This window comes from Cinclus cinclus, chromosome 3 (genome assembly GCF_963662255.1).
Source record: "Cinclus cinclus chromosome 3, bCinCin1.1, whole genome shotgun sequence".
Taxonomy (NCBI): domain Eukaryota; kingdom Metazoa; phylum Chordata; class Aves; order Passeriformes; family Cinclidae; genus Cinclus; species Cinclus cinclus.
The window spans coordinates 117,499,138-117,515,980 of NC_085048.1; the positions used below are offsets into that span (position 1 = coordinate 117,499,138).

Consider the following 16,843-nt stretch of genomic DNA (forward strand, 5'->3'; position numbering starts at 1 on the left):
ATTACAGTCATCCAACATTTTTCCAAGCTGTTAAAATGTGAAGATTTTTAAAACTGCACTTAAATTGGGGGGGGGGGAGGGGGGGAAATGTTTCAAAGGAGGAATTTATTTTGGAAAAATGATTGGAAGTGCTTGGCAGCCCACTTTGAAATTATTTTATGTGATAAAAGACGAGAATATGGGATCACCAGTGGGAAGAAAGAGGGAGACCCTGTGCTCCTAATCCCAATTTTACCCTGCTAAAGTTCAGAGCTTTCTACTGGTTTATATAAACACCTCTCCTAGCTCTGGCACTGATCTCCTAGTATCCACACAGATATCCCAGTATCCACACGGATATCCCAGTATCCATATGGATATCCCAGTATTCACATGGATATCCCAGTATCTTCACGGATATCCCAGTATCCTCACGGATATCACAGTATCCACACGGATATCCCAGTATCTTCACGGATATCCCAGTATCCTCACGGATATCCCAGTATCCACACGGATATCCCAGTATTCACACGGATATCCCAGTATCCACATGGATATCCCAGTATCCTCATAGATATCCCAGTATCCACACTGGGAGAGGCTGAGGAGCTTCCACAGCAAACTGAGAGTTATTAAAGCATCGGAGGACACGCATCACCAAGGTCATTCCACTGGAGAAAACACGTTTATTATTATTATTATTATTATTATTATTATTATTATATTAAAAGCCTGAAAACAAATTATTTCTAAAACGGGTCGTTTATGAATCAGTTTTTTTGTTGTTGTTGTGGGTTTTTATTTTTGTTTGTTTTGTTTTTGTTTGGGTTTTTTTTTGTTGTTGTTGTTGGTTTTGGTTTGGGTTTTTTTTTTTTGTTTGTTTGTTTCGCATTAGCGTCGATTTGAAGGTTTTGTTGTTGTTTTTTGTTTTTGTTTAGTTTTGTTTGTTTTTTCCCTCCGCAGTTCTGTGGGAACGCCCTGCCCACACTCAAAATGGCGGCGGCGCTGAGGCCGCGGCTGCCATGGCGCCTTCGGGCGGGAACCGGCGGCCTGGTAAGGGCCGGGATGGAGCCCGGGAGAGCCGGGAATCACTCCCGGGAAGAGCCGGGAATCACCCCCGGCAGCGGCCGGAGCGATCTCGGCCGCTCCCGCCCGGCGGGAGGCGATTCCCGGGTCCCGCAGGTGATCCCCCTCATGTCCTCCCTCTATCTCTGCTTTCCTCGCAGCGCTTCCCAGATATCTGAGCAAGGATCCCAATCTCGTGGCCGCGCTCAAAATGCTGAAGGTGATGCCTTGATGGCTCAAGGAGCAGCACGGCGCGCCGACATTCCCAAATTCTCATGCCGAGGATGGTGAGCGTTCCTCAGGGGAGGAGCCTTTCCAGGGGTGTCCCGAAGGTAACGCGGTTAGGGAGAAATCCGAGTGCTCTGTGTTTAATAAAAAAAAAACCAAAAAAACCCCAAAACCAACCAAACGCAAACTTTTTCTAGAGGGAGAAAGAATGGGAATTCTCCGGAGCATAAGTGGAGATTTTTTTTTTTTTTCCTGGAGCATCAATGGGGATTTTCCCGGAGGATAAATGGAGACTGAGGGTGGGAGGGGGGGGAGGTAAATGGATATTGATTCTGGATGATAAATAGGGATGCTCTGGAGCATAAATTGGCATTTTCCAGGTGGATAAAATATTCATTCTTCCAGCAGGTAAATGGAGATAATAAAAATACACAAATATAAATATTTTCTTGGAGATTCACGCCACTGTTGGGCTTTAATTTTTAAAGGAATTGTACCAGTTCCAGTTGTACTGATTCCAGCTGCTCTGATTCCAATCCCTCATCAGGAGCTCCATAATTGAATTGAAATACAGTTTGAGTTTTCCATCAGTTCTGATGCAATTAAAGTGTCTTTGCGAACAATCCCTTGGATTAATTATGCTTTCTGCAAGTCTTGCACAAGTGTGCACATTTTTGAAGTATTTATTCCCAAATTGCCAGGGAAAAAGCTGGAAAGAATTTACAAACAAACCCATAAAATGGGGAGGAAATGGGGTTTTCGTTTAAATCCTTGGAGCGAATGTTTTGGAGACTTAAGGATTTGGCAGCACTTTGGAAAACTAAAGATCAGCTTCCAAATGGGAGCAGAAAATACAAATCTCGGCGGTTTTTTTCTGAAGGAAAAAATGGTGGGAATTGATGGACTTGTGGAAAGGTGCTTCAGTTTCTGGGAAGGTTTAATCCAGAAGCAACTGAACTCAGAGAGGATCTTGGAATTTATCTCTTCCCATCGGGGTCTGTGTCAGATCCTGGTGTTAGAGGAGCTCCCAAGGGAGTGCGGATCGGGATCTTATCGCAGATGGAAATCTCACAAAGGAGCAGCGGGAAATTAGCACGCGCTGCTCCCATCGATTTCTCTGAGCCCTGCACACAAACCAGGATTTCCTGCTGGGAAACACGGAGGTGGGCTGGAAGCTCCTGTGGATTTTGGAGCGGAACCTCTGGATCTGTATTGCTTCCAGTGGGCTGGGGTTGTGTCTCCACGTGGGAGCAGTTGGCAGGTGTTGGGTTGGGAGCGTTGCAGATATCCCTGCTGGCTGTGGGAATCACCCAGTAGGAGTCTGGATGTGAGCAATCCTTTTCCAGTAGAATTTAGACAATGCTCATTGTGCCCATATTCCCTCAGTTTCCTGCTCCTGGGAGGTGGTTTAGTTCAGGTAGTGGTAATCCATCAAAACTTGGAGGTCTCTTCCAACCTCAGTGGTTTCTACGCTTCCACCTGTGCGGGGTAAACAAGGAATTAGGGCATGGAATTCCCCTGGGCTTTCCCTGCCATACTTGAATGGAAAGATAGGAAAAATCATTCCTACGTTTCTCTGTTTCTTCTGGCAGGATGGAGAAGAAGAAAATCCTGATGAAGTCCAAGGTTGCTGCTCCCAACCTCCTGAGTGCTCTGCATTCCCTGTACCAGCTCGGGCACCTCTGTGATGTGACGGTCCTCACCCAACACCTGGGAATCCAGGAGGAATTCCTGGCTCACAAAGCTGTCCTGGCAGCTTCCAGCAACTACTTCAAGGGGCTTTTCCTGCACCAGGAGATGCTGGATGCCCAGAAGTGCACTGTGACCCTGCAGGACATCTACACTGAGGAGTTCACTTCCTTCCTGGAGTTCGTGTACACGGCAGAGGTGGAGATCGAGGCAGGAAAGCTCCAGCGGATGAAGGAAATCGCGGAAAGGCTGGAATGCAAGGATTTGCTGGACATCTGTGAAGAAGTGAAGGCAGAGGACAGGAAGGGCTTGGATTTGAGCCTCAACCTGAAAGGGCAGAGGAGTGAAAATGGGGGACCACAGTGGCCTCGTATCCAGCAAGAGGAGAACCCCAGGAACTCTTCCCAGATCGTGGCAATTCCCATGCAGAGGAAACTTTGGGATAGGCAGAAACATAAAGAGCTGCTGCCAGGCTATGAGCTCACTGGAGGCCAAACAGGAGGCCTGGAGCAGGAGGCCACAGCTTTTCCAGCCCCAAAATCCAGGCTGGCAAAGCTGCCCAAGTGCAACAAGATGCATTCCCCAAGCAGACCAGGTGCAGATATCGCCAGCCCGGAAAACAAGGATGGCCATTCCCTCTGTGGGGGGCAGGAGCAGAAGCAGGAATCCCAGGCATGTCCCTACTGTGACAAGGCCATCAGCTCCAAGTGTGGCCTGGCCCTGCACGTCCGGACACACACCGGGGACAGGCCCTACCACTGCCAGCGCTGCCCCGCCAGCTTCGCCCACAAGGCTGCCTACACCTCCCACCTCAGGTACGGCCTTCCTGGGAACGCGCTTCCTCAGGATTCTGGGATAACTCGTTCCCAGAGTCCTCCCTGCCTTAGCTCCAGAATTCCTTGGATCTGACTCAAAGCAGCGTGTTGAAATCGGGGTTTTTCTCTTGGCCTCGCAGTGCGGGTGACTGGATTGGGTTCTCCAAGATGGGGAATTTAGGGAATTTCCAATTGGATTAAGGGGGACTTGTGCAACCAGATTTCTTTGGAATCCTCAGATCTGAGGTTTTAAATTGGAATTTTGTGTCTCTGTCTGGGCATTTAATCTCAGTTTCCTTTGGTTTAAATCCATAATTTCATGGCCTGGGAGGAAAAGTCCATCCTACATTACTGATCAGGTGAAGAATGCAGATCTTAATGAACTGAGGCATTTTAATTGCATTTAATTATCTGTTCCAGCTCTTCAAAAACTCCCTATCTGCTGGCTTTCTGAACATGCTGGAAATTTCTTAAATGGTACAAGGAGCAATTCAAAGGAAAGGACTCTTCCCAAAAGGCCTGAATTGAAACAATTAAACAGTTAATGAGTTTCGGTTTAACTTAACTGAAGTTGTGCTCCATTTTTAACAGAAAAATCCATGAGTCTGGGCAGGAGAGGAAACTCCTGCCTGTCTATTGGATGATGGTTCCACCCACAAATGGCTCAAATCCCACAAACCATGACAAAGATCCCAACGGAGGGACGTGGGATGGGACACCAGAAACCTCGGGGTGTGAGCGAGATGCTGGGAATTCATACATTGCTGAAACAGAGAGGAGCAAGGAGCAAGAGGAATTCCAGAGGGCTGAAGGAAGGAACAAAGATGGAGGTGGAATGAGTGTGAAGGGTGAGGAGCCGGGAGACTATGACACCGGATACTTGGAAGTGGAAGGAAGCAGGGACAATGAGGAATGTTCTGAGGAGGAGGAGGAGGAGGAGGAGGAGGAGGAGGAGGAGGAGGAGGAGGATGAAGCCTCAACAGAGAAAGACAGCAAAGAAGCTGAAGCAGGGTTCCAACTAAAGAAAGCCAGTAAAAGTACAGCCAGCAAGAAATCCATCTACGTGATCCACTGTGACAAGTGCCAGGAGCAGTTTGTTTCCCGGAAAAAATACGTGGATCACTGCCGGGATACGCACCAGAGCCTGCCCGGCAAGGCATACCGGTGCGAGGTGTGCAGCAAGGCCTTCGCCAGCTACACCAGCTGCAAGGAGCACCGTGCCTGCGTGCACAGCGAGGAGAGGAGATTCTCCTGCAGCCTCTGCCAGGCCACCTTCAAGAGGAAGCGGGACGTGAGGACTCACTCCGTGCGGAAGCACGAGGGCAGGGCCAAGCGGCCGCTGTGCTCCGTGTGCGGCAAGATGCTGAGCTCCTGCACGGCGCTGGTGTTCCACATGCGCACGCACACCGGCGAGAAGCCCTATGAGTGCGGCGTGTGCCGCTCCAGGTTTGCTCAGCCTTCCCAGCTCAAGATCCATACCAGGTCAGATTCCAGCCTTGCGGGTACGCCAGGATCTCGGGTTCAGTGGGATCTGTGATTAATTCCCTTGTGCAAAGGCTTAGGCTCCATGTTGTGTTTCCCGCGGTTGGGATTTCAACATGGATACCCTGTCCAAACTCACAAGGGATATCAGTTATTTAGGACAAGCTCTAAAATCCCACGTTGCCGCTTGGTGATAAAGAGTGAGTCAGGGATCCTGGAGAAACGGATCCTGAGCCATGCTCGCTCTTGGAGCAAGGAATTACCGTGGGATTTTATCTCCATGTGCAACTCGAAATCCACGCTGCTCAGCTGGAGCTTGACGGGATGAGTTGTTCCCTGGTGGTGTCTGTGCTGGATGTGTCCTCTCCCAGGAGAGGGTGAATCATCTCATGGAATTTCCCGTCTTTCCCCATGATAATCCTTTGTCCTGACAGCTCAAAATCAGGAATGATTTTGGATGTCATCCTGTTTGGGTTGGAACAAGTTAAGGCCAAACAGTACGTTCAGATTTTTCTGATTCTCTGTCATTTTCCCTCCTTTCTCCTTTCCCGTGCTCTGGGCTGTCTGGGACAAAAAGGTGGGCTTTGCGGGGCCTGGAAGTGAGGAAAAGGTAAATTTTAAATGGGAATTTTACTCCCAGAGTGTAGCACCTGTACCTGGAAACACTCAGTTTTCTGAGGGAGCAGAATTTCCTTTTCCTACCACACTAAAAACCCAAACATACTTTCAAATCCAGTATTTTAGGGATCAAGACCTAATTAATTACTAATCACTGGTGTTTTGTCCCCATTAGATCCCACACTGGGGAGAAGCCCTACATTTGTGAGGACTGCGGGGCTTCCTTCGCCGACAAAGGAAAGCTCACTGGCCACAAAAGGACACACACAGGTGGGAATTAAATATTCCAGGTGGTTTTCCCACCCCTTTCCCATTTTATTGGTGAGACATGAAATAAATGCCCTTTTATTTTTTATTGTTTTTTTTGTAACTTGTGGAAGAGTATCCAAGTACCAGGAAGGAATTCATAGGGATAGAAGGACTTTTAGCCTGGAAGAAAGGAGGCTCTGGAGGGACTTTGTTGCTTTCCACAACCCCCTGACAAGAGCCAGGGGGAATTTGGGCTCTACTCCCAAAGAACAAGGGATAGTATGAGAGAAGTGTCCTCAAGTGGTGCCAGGGGAGGTTCAGGATATCAGGAAGAATTCCTTCATGGAAGGGGTTATCAGGCATTGGGATGGGATGGGATGGGATGGGATGGGATGGGATGGGATGGGATGGGATGGGATGGGATGGGATGGGATGGGATGGGATGGGATGGATTCCCAGGGGACAACTGGATGTGGCACTGCTTGCCAAGGCGACGAATCAGGCACAGGTTGGACTTGATGCCCATTTTCCAGCTTGAGTTCTGCGATTTGCAGATCGACCCCGAAGGACCAAATTCCCCTTTCTGGGAGAATTCCTGATGTCCGGTTTCTCTTCCCTCAGGAGAGCGGCTCTTCAGGTGCGATGTGTGTGGGAAGCACTTTGCCACCAACGAGTACCTCAAGTGCCACAAGCGCTGTCACCTGGGAGCCAAACCCTACAGTTGTGAGGTTTGTGGGAAAACCTTCGGACTCAGAGCCTCTCTGGCCCAGCATAGCCACGTCCATGCAGGTAATTCCAGGACTGGGAAAAGGAATGGGAGCCTTGTGGCGCTTCCCAGGGCAGATGGGGACGTTTCATCCCGTTGCTGAATCAGGGGATCCAGCAATCATTTGGGCTGGAAAAGAGCTCCAAGGTCATCACTGTGCCCAATCCGCACCTCGTCACCAGCCCAGAGCACTGAGTGCCACATCCAGGCCTTCCTTGGACAGCTCCAGGGATGGGAATTCCGTTGGGAAGCAGGGCTCGTCCTGAGCCTGGCTCACGGGAGTGTTGTGAAAAACTCAGGCCTGGATTGTGCAGCTGAAGGAATTTGGAGTAGAGCATGACTGCTGTTGGGAAATAGTTATCATGGAATGGCTGGGATTGGAAGGGACCTTGGGGATCATCCCATTCCACCCCCCTGCCACGGACACCTTCCACACTCCCAGGCTGCTCCAAGCCCTGTCCAGTGTTTCCTTGGACATTTCCAGGGAAAGGGCCGGAGAGGCTGCTGCTCTCTCCTGGCTGCCCCTAACACCGCGTTTGCTGGGATTGTTGTTCCCAGAGACCCGTCCCTATTTCTGCGAGCAGTGTGGGAAGGCCTTCACGCAGCAGGGAGCTCTGCGGCGGCACCAGCGCATCCACACCGGCGAGAAGCCCTACAAGTGCCGCGCCTGCGAGAGGACCTTCACCGACATGTCCACCCTGCGCCGACACGTGGCGGTAGGACATCCCACGGGATCTTCCTGCTCCTCAGTGCCACCTCCAGAGTGCCAGCGCCCCCCCAGCAGCGGGAATTTCCAGCCCTGGGGTGAGGGAGTGCTAGGGATGAGTTTCAGGGAAGCGTGGTGAGCCGCCATCTTCAGATCTGTTCCTGAGGTTTGTGGGGTTTTCCCTCCCGCTGCTGGCTGCCAATCCGGTCATCTCCCAGTCCTAGGGGGAAATTGTGGCTGGAAGTGGCTGGGTACGGCACTTCCTGATGGCCATAATCTCCAAGATCTCCTTTAAAATATTCCATGGAAACGTTTGAGGAAGGACCTGGGATTTTAGGATTTTTATGGGTTAAAAATCTGCAGGCTGCAGAGTCTCCCATGCTTTTACCCTCATTCCAGCCCCGTAGCACGGCGGTCCATCTGACCTTGTGCTGCACATTAACAGGAATTTCCAGCATTGTGCTGGAAAATGCTGAGTTCAGCTCTTCCCGGAGACCTCCAGGTCCTGGAAGTGACAGCGAAGGCAGAACAGGAGGTTCCCTTCCAGCTCCAAGTGAATGTTTTGCCCGTGTGCTGAAATTCCTGCTGATTTTGGAAGCATTCCATGGCAGCAGAGCCAGAAATTCGGCACGCAGTTGGCAAAAGAGCCTTGTTTGTGTTTGAGCTGAGACTTGGAGCGCAGGATCGTGGGGTTATCCCGAAATTGTTTGATTCAGCTCTGGATGAGGTAAATTATTTGGCAGTTCAAAATCAGATCTAAACCTTTCCCTGTCCCGCTCCCTTTGTTTTTTTGGTTTTTTTTCCCAGATCCATGACCGGAACGCTCACTGGAGAAGCTTCTTGATCGACCTCACACAAAAAAAAGACCACAATTGGTCCAAAATCGAGACTGTAGCAGAAGCACATCCGGGAGGAGATCCCATGCTGGAAATTTGGTCCATTGGCCACGGGAAACTTTATAAACCAGAAAGTGCTAAAGCAGCAGCAGCAGCACACGTGACACCTGGCCTTGGGGACACCGGGGACACTGACCCCTCCCTTTTGTACTTGTAAAGTCCATTTGAGCCCCAAAACGGGGCGCTTTGAGACCCAGTGATGGGAATTACCCTTTGGAACGCAGGGAATCGTCCCGAGCGGTCTCTGCAGCTGCCTCGGGAACTGGACTGCAGGTGGTAAAGGGGTAATTCCTCACGAAGGTATTTATTCCGCTGAAATATTTGCATCTGTCCAGGGGTTTATTTCTCCCAAAGCTGTGGAAGCGTCCCATTGGGAATAGGCAGGGCGGGGCGCGTGTTTATATAAACACAGCGCGCTGGAAATCCCCAAGGCCTCCTTTAATAAAACTGTCAGTGCCGCGCAGCCCGTCCCTCCTTCACTTTCCCGGATTTCCCTGGAGAAAACGCGTGAAATTTGGGGATGCCGGGGGGCGGGACAGGCCGCGTTGCCTAGCAACCTGCGGCGCGCTTAATAACGTCACTTCCGGGGTCGTAGCGCGTCAGCGCTTCCGGCCGCGCCCGGGTGTGAGCGGGAGCAGCGGCCAGGAACGAGCCGGGAACAAACCGGGAACGGGCCGGGAGCCGTGAGTGCCGCAGCTATGGCGGGCTATCCCCGCTCGCCTTTTCCTTCTCTCTTTCCGCCTTATTCCACCGCACTCCTCTTTTTCCCCGATTTTTTCCCTCCTCTTCCCCCCCTCCCTTCTTCTCCCATCCCTTTTTTTCTCCGCCTCCCCTTCACCTCACTATTTGCCCCCATTCCTCCCCCTTTCCCCCCCTCCGTCCTTTCTCCCACCCCAGCATTCCCATGAGATCCAGCGTCCTTTGGAAATGGGATTGGGCACTCCGGAGTTCTCCATGATTTCAGCAGCAGCCGCCTGAGAATCCTTTCCCCATTCCCCTTTGGCCTGGAGCTTTTTGCCTCTTTCAAGCCAGTTTTGCCTCTGGAAGGGGAGGTATTCCTGGGAAACGAACAGACCTCAGATGGGAATTGAAGGGGTAGTTGTGCAATAACATGGGAAGCAGTTAAAAATCATTTTATCAGGGTAAAAAAGTGGCTTTTAGGTGTCACTGACTGTGTATAAAGCGTTGGATGAGGCATCACTTAATTCCCAGGAAACTGAAAGAAATTCCTCAGATTCTGGCAGGAACAGGGTTGGACTCCACAGATTCCTCAGAGGACGACCTTTAAATCCATAGAAATCTGGTTTGGTTTGGGGTCAGACAGTTCGGAAAATACCCCAAAATTTCTGTTATTTTACAAACTAGAGCAGCTTCAAACATTCCCGGGAAATGGAGCCTGATGAAAGGTTGGAAATGGGCCTTTAAGTTCAGGCTATGAGTCCATTTGGAGGTGTTCCCATAATTTTTGGGATTTTTGGTGCATGGAGACAATTAGCCATCAAATCAGAGCATGGAATTTTATGTGGAAACCATTTTCAGGCAGTTCTTTAGGTTTGAGGTTAACTTTTGCTTAATCTTGCCTTGCTTTTATTGCCTGCTGAGGCCAGGAATCATTCTTGAATTCCAGGTGCTTTGACTTGGATCCAGCTCTGTTTGCTCCATCGCTGTCCCAGCTTCTGACAGCCCAAAGGGTTTCATGGAAAATGAGGGTTGGGATTTTAGCTCAGCTTCCTTCAATCCATGGTTTTGTTGAGGATTTGGAGATCGGTCCGAGGTTAGATTAAATAATCTTGGAGCTCTTCACAATAATTCCATGATACTCAGTCCCCAAAGAGTTTCATGGAAAAACAGTGTTGGATTTTAAGCCCAGCTTCCCTCACTCCATAGTTTTGTTGAGGATTTGGAGGTCTGAGGTTGGATGAGATCAACTCGGAGCTCTTCCCAACCCCGGCAATTCCGTGAAACTCCCGGCCCCCGGCCGCCGCAAACCGGCGGAATTCCACCGCCCTGACGCGGTATCTCGTTAGCAGGGAGAAGAAGGATGGAGAGCAACCCCGTTCTGCTGGAATCCAAGTCCTCCCCCATCAACCTGCTGAACGAGATGCAGCAGCTGCGGCTGCTGGGCCACCTGTGCGACGTCACGGTCAGCGTGGAGTACCAGGGCGTGCGCGCCGAGTTCCCGGCCCACAAAGCCGTGCTGGCCGCCACCAGCAAGTTCTTCAAGGAGGTTTTCCTCAACGAGAAGCCCGTGGACGGGCCCCGGAGCAGCGTGTTCCTCAACGAGGTGCAGGTGGCGGATTTCGCCTCCTTCCTGGAGTTTGTGTACACGGCGCGCGTGGAGGTGGAGGAGGACAGGGTGCAGCGCATGCTGGAGATCGCCGAGAAGCTCAAGTGCCTGGATCTCTCCGAGACCTGCTTCCAGCTGAAGAAGCAGATGCTGGAATCCGTGCTGCTGGAACTGCAGAACTTCTCAGAGTCGCAGAATTCCGAGGAGGAGAGCACCGTCGCTCCCGAGCAGGAGCCTCCGGATTCTTCCTTAGCTGCGCCCGAGGGGCCGGCTTCCAAACCCAAGGAGAATGGGGAAAAAAAGAAGGAAGCGCCGAAGGCTCCTTACACCAAGATCCGCAGGGCAAGCGGGCGGCTGGCCGGCAGGAAGGTCTTTGTGGAGATCCCGAAGAAGAAATACACCCGGCGGCTGCGGGAGCAGCAGCGGAACGCCGAGGAGGAAAAGGGCGAGCAGGAGCAGGAGGAGACCTCCGGCAAAGCCGAGGGAACCTCTGCGGAGAAGGCCGAGGAGGACAGAAAGCGACGCGGCGGCGGCGCCGCCGGCTTCAAGTGCGGCACGTGCCAGAAGGAATTCCTGTACGAGAAGAGCTTCCTGAAGCACGTGCAGCAGAGCCACGGCGCAGCGCCGGCGGCGCCGGAGTTCCGCTGCGAGACGTGCGCGCAGACCTTCGCCAACCGCTGCAACCTGCGCAGCCACCAGCGGCACGTGCACAGCAGCGAGCGCCGCTTCCCCTGCGAGCTCTGCGCCAAGCGCTTCAAGAGGAAGAAGGACGTCCGCAGGCACGTGCTGCAGGTGCACGAGGGCGGCGGCGAGCGCCACCAGTGCCACCAGTGCGGCAAGGGGCTCAGCTCCCGCACGGCGCTGCGCCTGCACGAGAGGACGCACACGGGCCACAAGCCCTACGGCTGCCCCGAGTGCCAGGCCAAGTTCTCGCAGCCCTCGGCGCTCAAGACGCACATGAGGTAGGGGACAGGCTCCGCCTGGGCTCGGGGCGCGGCCCTCGGGGAATCACAGGTTCCTTGTTTCTTCTTTTGGGGCCTCCCTGATCCGTGGTTTCTCTTTTGGGGCTTCCCAAATCCCTGTCTTCTCTTTCAAGGCCTCCCAGATCCCTGTTTTCTCTTTTGGAGCTACCCAAATCCCTGTTTTCTTTTTCAGGGCTTCCCAGATCTCTGTTTTCTCTTTCAGGGCTTCCCAAATTCTTTTCTCTTTCGGGGCCTCCCGAGTCCCTCTTTTCTCTTTCAGGGCCTCCCAAATCCCTGTTTCGGGCCTCCCAAATCCCCATTTTCTCATCATGTCCAGGTGGGATTCCTCCAGCACATCCTTCAAGACAATACAAAGACAAAGTGTGGAAATATTTGGGAAGGCTCTGGCAGGGTTTCCAATGGAAAAACACTGGATTTGGGGGTGAAGCAGGGCAAATAATGAATCTGGGAACAGGCGGAGGTGGCATCACCAATGTCACCCACACACGGCTGGGTTTTATCTGTCCCAGGGTGTTTTTATCAGGGAAATAATCATCCCTGAGAGGTTTTAATCTGATTTCGTCAGTATTTTATCTACCTCAGGGCATTTTGATAAGGGAAAAACCATCCCCGAAGGGTTTTTAACCTCATTTTATCTTTCTGAGGGTGTTTTTATCAGGGCAGAAGGGGTTGAACCTGATTTTTTTCCTTTTTTTAAAATCTGTCTCAGGCCAGACCCTTTTTCATGAAGGCAGAAATCATCTCTGAGGGGATAAACCTGATTTTATATGTTAATTTATCTGTCCCAGAGCATTTTTATGAGGGTAAAAATAATTTCTGAGGGACTTCAACGTGATTTTATCAGTTATTTCATGTGTTTCAGGGCAGACATTTTGATCAGGACAAAAAATCTTCTCTGAGGGGTTGAGCCTGATTTTATCACTTTCGTTTTTCTGAAGGTCTTTTTCTCAGGGCAGAAATCAAACTGTGAGTGGCTTGAACCTGATTTTATCAGTAATTTTACCTTGTCTCGTGGTAGAGACAATTTTATCAGAGTAAAAAATCTTCTCTGGGCTGTTTAATCTGATTTTTATCAGTTATTTTACCTGTCCTGGGCCAGAGGCATTTTAATGAGGGAGAAAAATCCTCTCTGAGGGGTTAAGCCTGATTTTTTTTTCTGTTCACAGAGCCCTTTCAGGAATTTTGGACACTGGAAACTCAACACTGCCTTAATTTGGGTGTGGTGGGGATTTCTCATCCTTTGGGATGGATTTTACCACGTGGATGTGCTGTTCCAGGAGAAGCAGCCATCCCCAATCCCCCTGTGAAGCTTTCCCTTACATCCCAAAGGATTGGGCGCCACAACCGGCAGAAATTTTCTAAATTTAATTTTTCTAATTTGAAAAATTTCGTTTTCCCGATGTGGGTGTCAATGCAGCAGGGGAAGTCCATGGGAATGAGGGAGAGGCTCATCCTGGAGTTTGAAAATTCCTTTTTCCATGCAGGATCCACACGGGGGAGAAGCCCTTTGTGTGTGATGAGTGTGGGGCCCGCTTCACCCAGAACCACATGCTCATCTACCACAGGCGCTGCCACACAGGTGAGGCTGGAAAACTGGGAAAATCCAACCCCGCACATTCCAAGGAAACTGCTGCCTTCAGGAAAGGCTGCTTTTAATCTGCATTTTTATGGATAAAACGAGATGTCATCTGTCAGGTGGGATTTGCCTGGGAAAGGGTTCCCAAGAATATCCCGTGGTTTTAAGATGAGGGAGGGTTGATTTAAATGGGATTTGGGGAAGAAAATCCTCCCCTGTCAGAGTGGCAAGGCCCTGGAAGAGTTTTCCTAAAGAAGCTGTGGATTCCCCATCCCTGGAATTGTTCCAGGCCAGGTTGGGAGTGGCTTGGAGCAGCCTGGGTTAGGGGAAGGTGTCCCTGCCCCTGGAATGGATTGGAACTGGGTGATTTTTAAAGGTCCCCAAAGTGAGGACACGCTCTGTGGGAATTCTGAGGGATATTTAAGGGCATTCCCAAAGTTCTGCTGGTTTAATCCTTCTTTCCCTCCTCCCCACCCCCCCACCCCCACCCCCCCCCCCCGCAAACCACTTTAGGGGAAAGGCCTTTCATGTGTGAAACCTGTGGGAAGAGCTTTGCCTCCAAGGAATACTTGAAACACCACAACCGGATCCACACGGGATCCAAGCCCTTCAAGTGTGAGGTTTGCTTCCGGACCTTTGCCCAGCGGAATTCCCTGTACCAGCACATCAAAGTCCACACAGGTAGGATGTGTCCCTTTCCTGGGATTACACACAGGTAGGGTGTGCCCCTTTCCTGGGATTGCACACAAGTAGGATGTGCCCTTTTCCTTGGATTATACACCCCTCACCACTGCAATATTCCAGCAAGGAATTCTCGGCCAGGTTTTTCCCTGCTTGACGTGTTGTGTTCTCCCCTTCTCCCACTAGTCCTGAGTGACATCAGTTCCCTGGAATGCTTCCACAGGCTGTGGAGACACCTTAATAACCTGCCAGGATCATTGGTGATGGAGAGCTCTGGTTTAGCTCCAAAGGTTTATCCAGGGAAGGAGGAAAATGGGATCTGTTTCGAAACAGGGAGTCTGTGGCGTGGTCGGAGCGATCCCGGGGCTGGGGGTGGCTCAGGGAGGGATTCTTGGGAAGGAATACTTGGATTCTGGGCAGGACTTGAGTCTGTGATGGAAAAATCCATGGAAAAATGGAGTGGCAGCACAGCTTTATGGGACTGGGAGGAACCCGCCGCCTCCAGAGGGGTCAAACTTCAACAGCCTTTGCACCACCAGGGTGTTTTCCCTGGGGCTTTTCCCTGGGGATTGCTGGGCATTCCCGAGGCACAGCAGCTGAGGATTCCCACATTCCTGTGTCGCTGTGTCCCAGGGGAGCGGCCGTACTGCTGCGACCAGTGCGGGAAGCAGTTCACGCAGCTGAACGCGCTGCAGCGGCACCACCGCATCCACACCGGCGAGAAACCCTTCATGTGCAACGCCTGCGGCAGGACCTTCACCGACAAATCCACGCTGCGCCGCCACACCTCGGTACTGCCCCCGTCCCCATCCCAGTCACCGTCCTGGGAGCGCCTCCCGCCTTCCTGGGGTTCCCTGGATCGGTGGGTCAAGCCCGGAGCGGACTTCAAAGTGATGGAGGGAAGGAGTTCTTCCCTGGGAGGTTGGGAGGCTGCTGGCAGAGTTTTCCCAGAAGGCCTGTGGGTGCTGCATGCCTGGAATTGTTCAAAATCAGGTTGGACAGGGTTTGGAGCAGCCTGGGTAGGGGAAGGTGTCCCTGTCCATGGCGCGAGGTGGGACCGAATGAGCCTTAAGATCCCTTACCTCCTAAACAATTCCGTGACTCCAGAACAAAAACCTTTTCTCTACCAGCATCAAACATAAGCTTGATCCAAACTTCTTGTCATCCCATACCCAGCCTTCTGTCTCCTGGTTACTCCTTTGCAGATCCACGACAAAAACACCCCTTGGAAGTCCTTCCTGGTCATCGTGGAAGGAGCCTCAAAGAACGACACGGAAGGGCACAAAACGGAGCTTCCCGATGAGGACTACGAAGTGTCCCCCAAAATCCCAGAAAAGCTGCTGTCCTTCCCAGAGAACAGCTCCTACCAGAGCATGGCAGCAGTCCCAGGAAGTGGGAATTCCAGCACGGACTGTAAGGCCTCTGGAGCACAGGAAGCCCTGCTGGGAGAACTCACTGTGCTCCACACGCAGATGGACTCTGGGCAGTCCCAGCTCCATGCCCTGGTGAACATGGAATAATTTGGGATTGCCTCCTGCTCCTGAGGGTGCACCCCCTGTACAGTCCTTGGCCTGAGGGAGGCCGGTGGTGGGAAGCTGGGAAGGAGAGGATTTTCAGCTTTCCTCTGGAAATTCCTTCCCCAGCTCCATTTCCTGATGGTCAGGCAGGGTGGCACCACACCAGGGAATTTGTGGGAGTTGATTGCTTGGGAATTCAGGGGGTGGCTCAGGTACCTTGGTGGTGCAGGTTTTCCAGGGAATTGAATGCCACATGGACAATCAGGAGAACCGATGTTTCTCCATGACATTCGCTGTGTTTTCCCCAGTGGAATTTCATCCAGGAAAAGTCTGGCTAAATTTGCTTTTCAGGAATTGTTGGTTTTTCTCTGTTTTTGCCAAAGATCCCAAAGAGAGGGAGCAGCTTTGGAGTTTGGAGTCTCTGAGCAGCAAAAAGGGGCAGGTGGCAGCCAAGTGCTACTTCCTTGGTTTTGCAATTCCATGGAAACCGGAGTAGTCTGGCACTTGGGTCCTGTCAGTTCTCACCTTCCAGATGCTCCAGCTCCCATGGAATTGGGCATTTAGGAGACCAAAACATCTCCTAGAATGAAATCTGAGGAAGGCTCAGTTCAGAGGCTTTTCCTGTGCTATTTTAGTGGACTAGGATTTGGGGGAATTTCCCCTGGACAGGGAAGGAGTCTTGGAGTGTTGTCCAGCTGGGCTGACTCATGGGTTTTTTTTTGGTTTTTTTTTTTTTTCACAACAGCAACTCACGTGGCTATGATTTAATGCTTCAAACCTCGGGATGGGCTTCCCAGTGTAAAAACCCACAGCTTTTCCCATTCCTTTGCCTGTTCCTGTAGTATTCCCACAGCAATTCCTCAGCTGAAGCTGCAAGCAGAACTTTGGGAATGGTAAGCACAATCCAGCCTTGGTGAGATCCAGCAATAAAGACCCCCCCCCCTCTCCCCACCTGTGGCACAGAGCTATTTTTTGGGATAAAAGGATGGCAGAGGCATTCTCATGGAATTCTAAGCTGGAAAAAAGGGAATTTTTATACCAGAGGACATTTCCAAGAGGTTATATTTGAGATATTTATTCCTGCTGGAGCTCAGTTATGCCCAGTGGAAGGAAAAGGGCTGTAGATATATTTAAAGGCTGAGCAGTTGGATCTGGAGCCGGGGAATGTTTTGTACTCTGGGAACATATGGAAGCGAGTTGCTTGTTTGAGCTGTTCCTATTAAAATATGGAATGTGGAGACCTCCCAGTGACTCAGTCGTATCCAATGGGACACTTTGGGATAGTGACAGGCTTGGAAAGTTC

At 51.2% G+C, this 16,843-nt stretch overlaps 2 protein-coding genes across 9 annotated transcripts; both read left to right on the forward strand.

The window, feature by feature from the left end:
- Positions 1–630: 630 nt before the first annotated feature.
- Positions 631–8,959, forward strand: LOC134042813 (GDNF-inducible zinc finger protein 1-like). Of its 4 annotated transcripts, none has more exons than XM_062490740.1 (8): positions 997–1,035; positions 1,209–1,379; positions 2,868–3,779; positions 4,371–5,261; positions 6,055–6,149; positions 6,750–6,917; positions 7,453–7,610; positions 8,408–8,959. In XM_062490740.1, exons 3-8 carry the CDS (start codon positions 2,869–2,871, stop codon positions 8,651–8,653), a joined length of 2,469 nt encoding a protein of 822 aa, XP_062346724.1. In that variant the 5' UTR covers positions 997–1,035; positions 1,209–1,379; position 2,868; the 3' UTR covers positions 8,654–8,959. The 4 variants fall into 4 exon arrangements, with proteins under 4 accessions (XP_062346723.1, XP_062346724.1, XP_062346727.1 ...); XM_062490743.1 differs by having other exon boundaries at positions 1,003–1,035; positions 1,209–1,334; XM_062490739.1 differs by having other exon boundaries at positions 631–1,334.
- On the forward strand, positions 8,675–16,784 carry GZF1 (GDNF inducible zinc finger protein 1). 5 transcript variants are annotated; one of them, XM_062490745.1, is made up of 6 exons: positions 8,675–8,796; positions 10,524–11,745; positions 13,251–13,345; positions 13,856–14,023; positions 14,210–14,814; positions 15,229–16,784. In XM_062490745.1, exons 2-6 carry the CDS (start codon positions 10,538–10,540, stop codon positions 15,541–15,543), a joined length of 2,391 nt encoding a protein of 796 aa, XP_062346729.1. In that variant the 5' UTR covers positions 8,675–8,796; positions 10,524–10,537; the 3' UTR covers positions 15,544–16,784. The 5 variants fall into 5 exon arrangements, with proteins under 5 accessions (XP_062346729.1, XP_062346732.1, XP_062346730.1 ...); XM_062490748.1 differs by having other exon boundaries at positions 8,733–8,796; positions 10,527–11,745; XM_062490746.1 differs by lacking the exon at positions 8,675–8,796 and adding an exon at positions 9,010–9,179.
- Positions 16,785–16,843: the final 59 nt, after the last annotated feature.

Excerpts from the sequence above, each read along its gene's own strand:
- LOC134042813 (XM_062490739.1), top strand. The coding sequence starts at position 976 with ATGGCGGCGGCGCTGAGGCCGCGGCTGCCATGGCGCCTTCGGGCGGGA. Across the intron at positions 3,780-4,370 it reads GCCTACACCTCCCACCTCAG|AAAAATCCATGAGTCTGGGC; the intron begins GTACGGCCTTCC and ends CATTTTTAACAG. Across the intron at positions 6,918-7,452 it reads GCATAGCCACGTCCATGCAG|AGACCCGTCCCTATTTCTGC; the intron begins GTAATTCCAGGA and ends TGTTGTTCCCAG.
- GZF1 (XM_062490745.1), top strand. The coding sequence starts at position 10,538 with ATGGAGAGCAACCCCGTTCTGCTGGAATCCAAGTCCTCCCCCATCAAC. Across the intron at positions 13,346-13,855 it reads CCACAGGCGCTGCCACACAG|GGGAAAGGCCTTTCATGTGT; the intron begins GTGAGGCTGGAA and ends AAACCACTTTAG. Across the intron at positions 14,815-15,228 it reads CGCTGCGCCGCCACACCTCG|ATCCACGACAAAAACACCCC; the intron begins GTACTGCCCCCG and ends ACTCCTTTGCAG.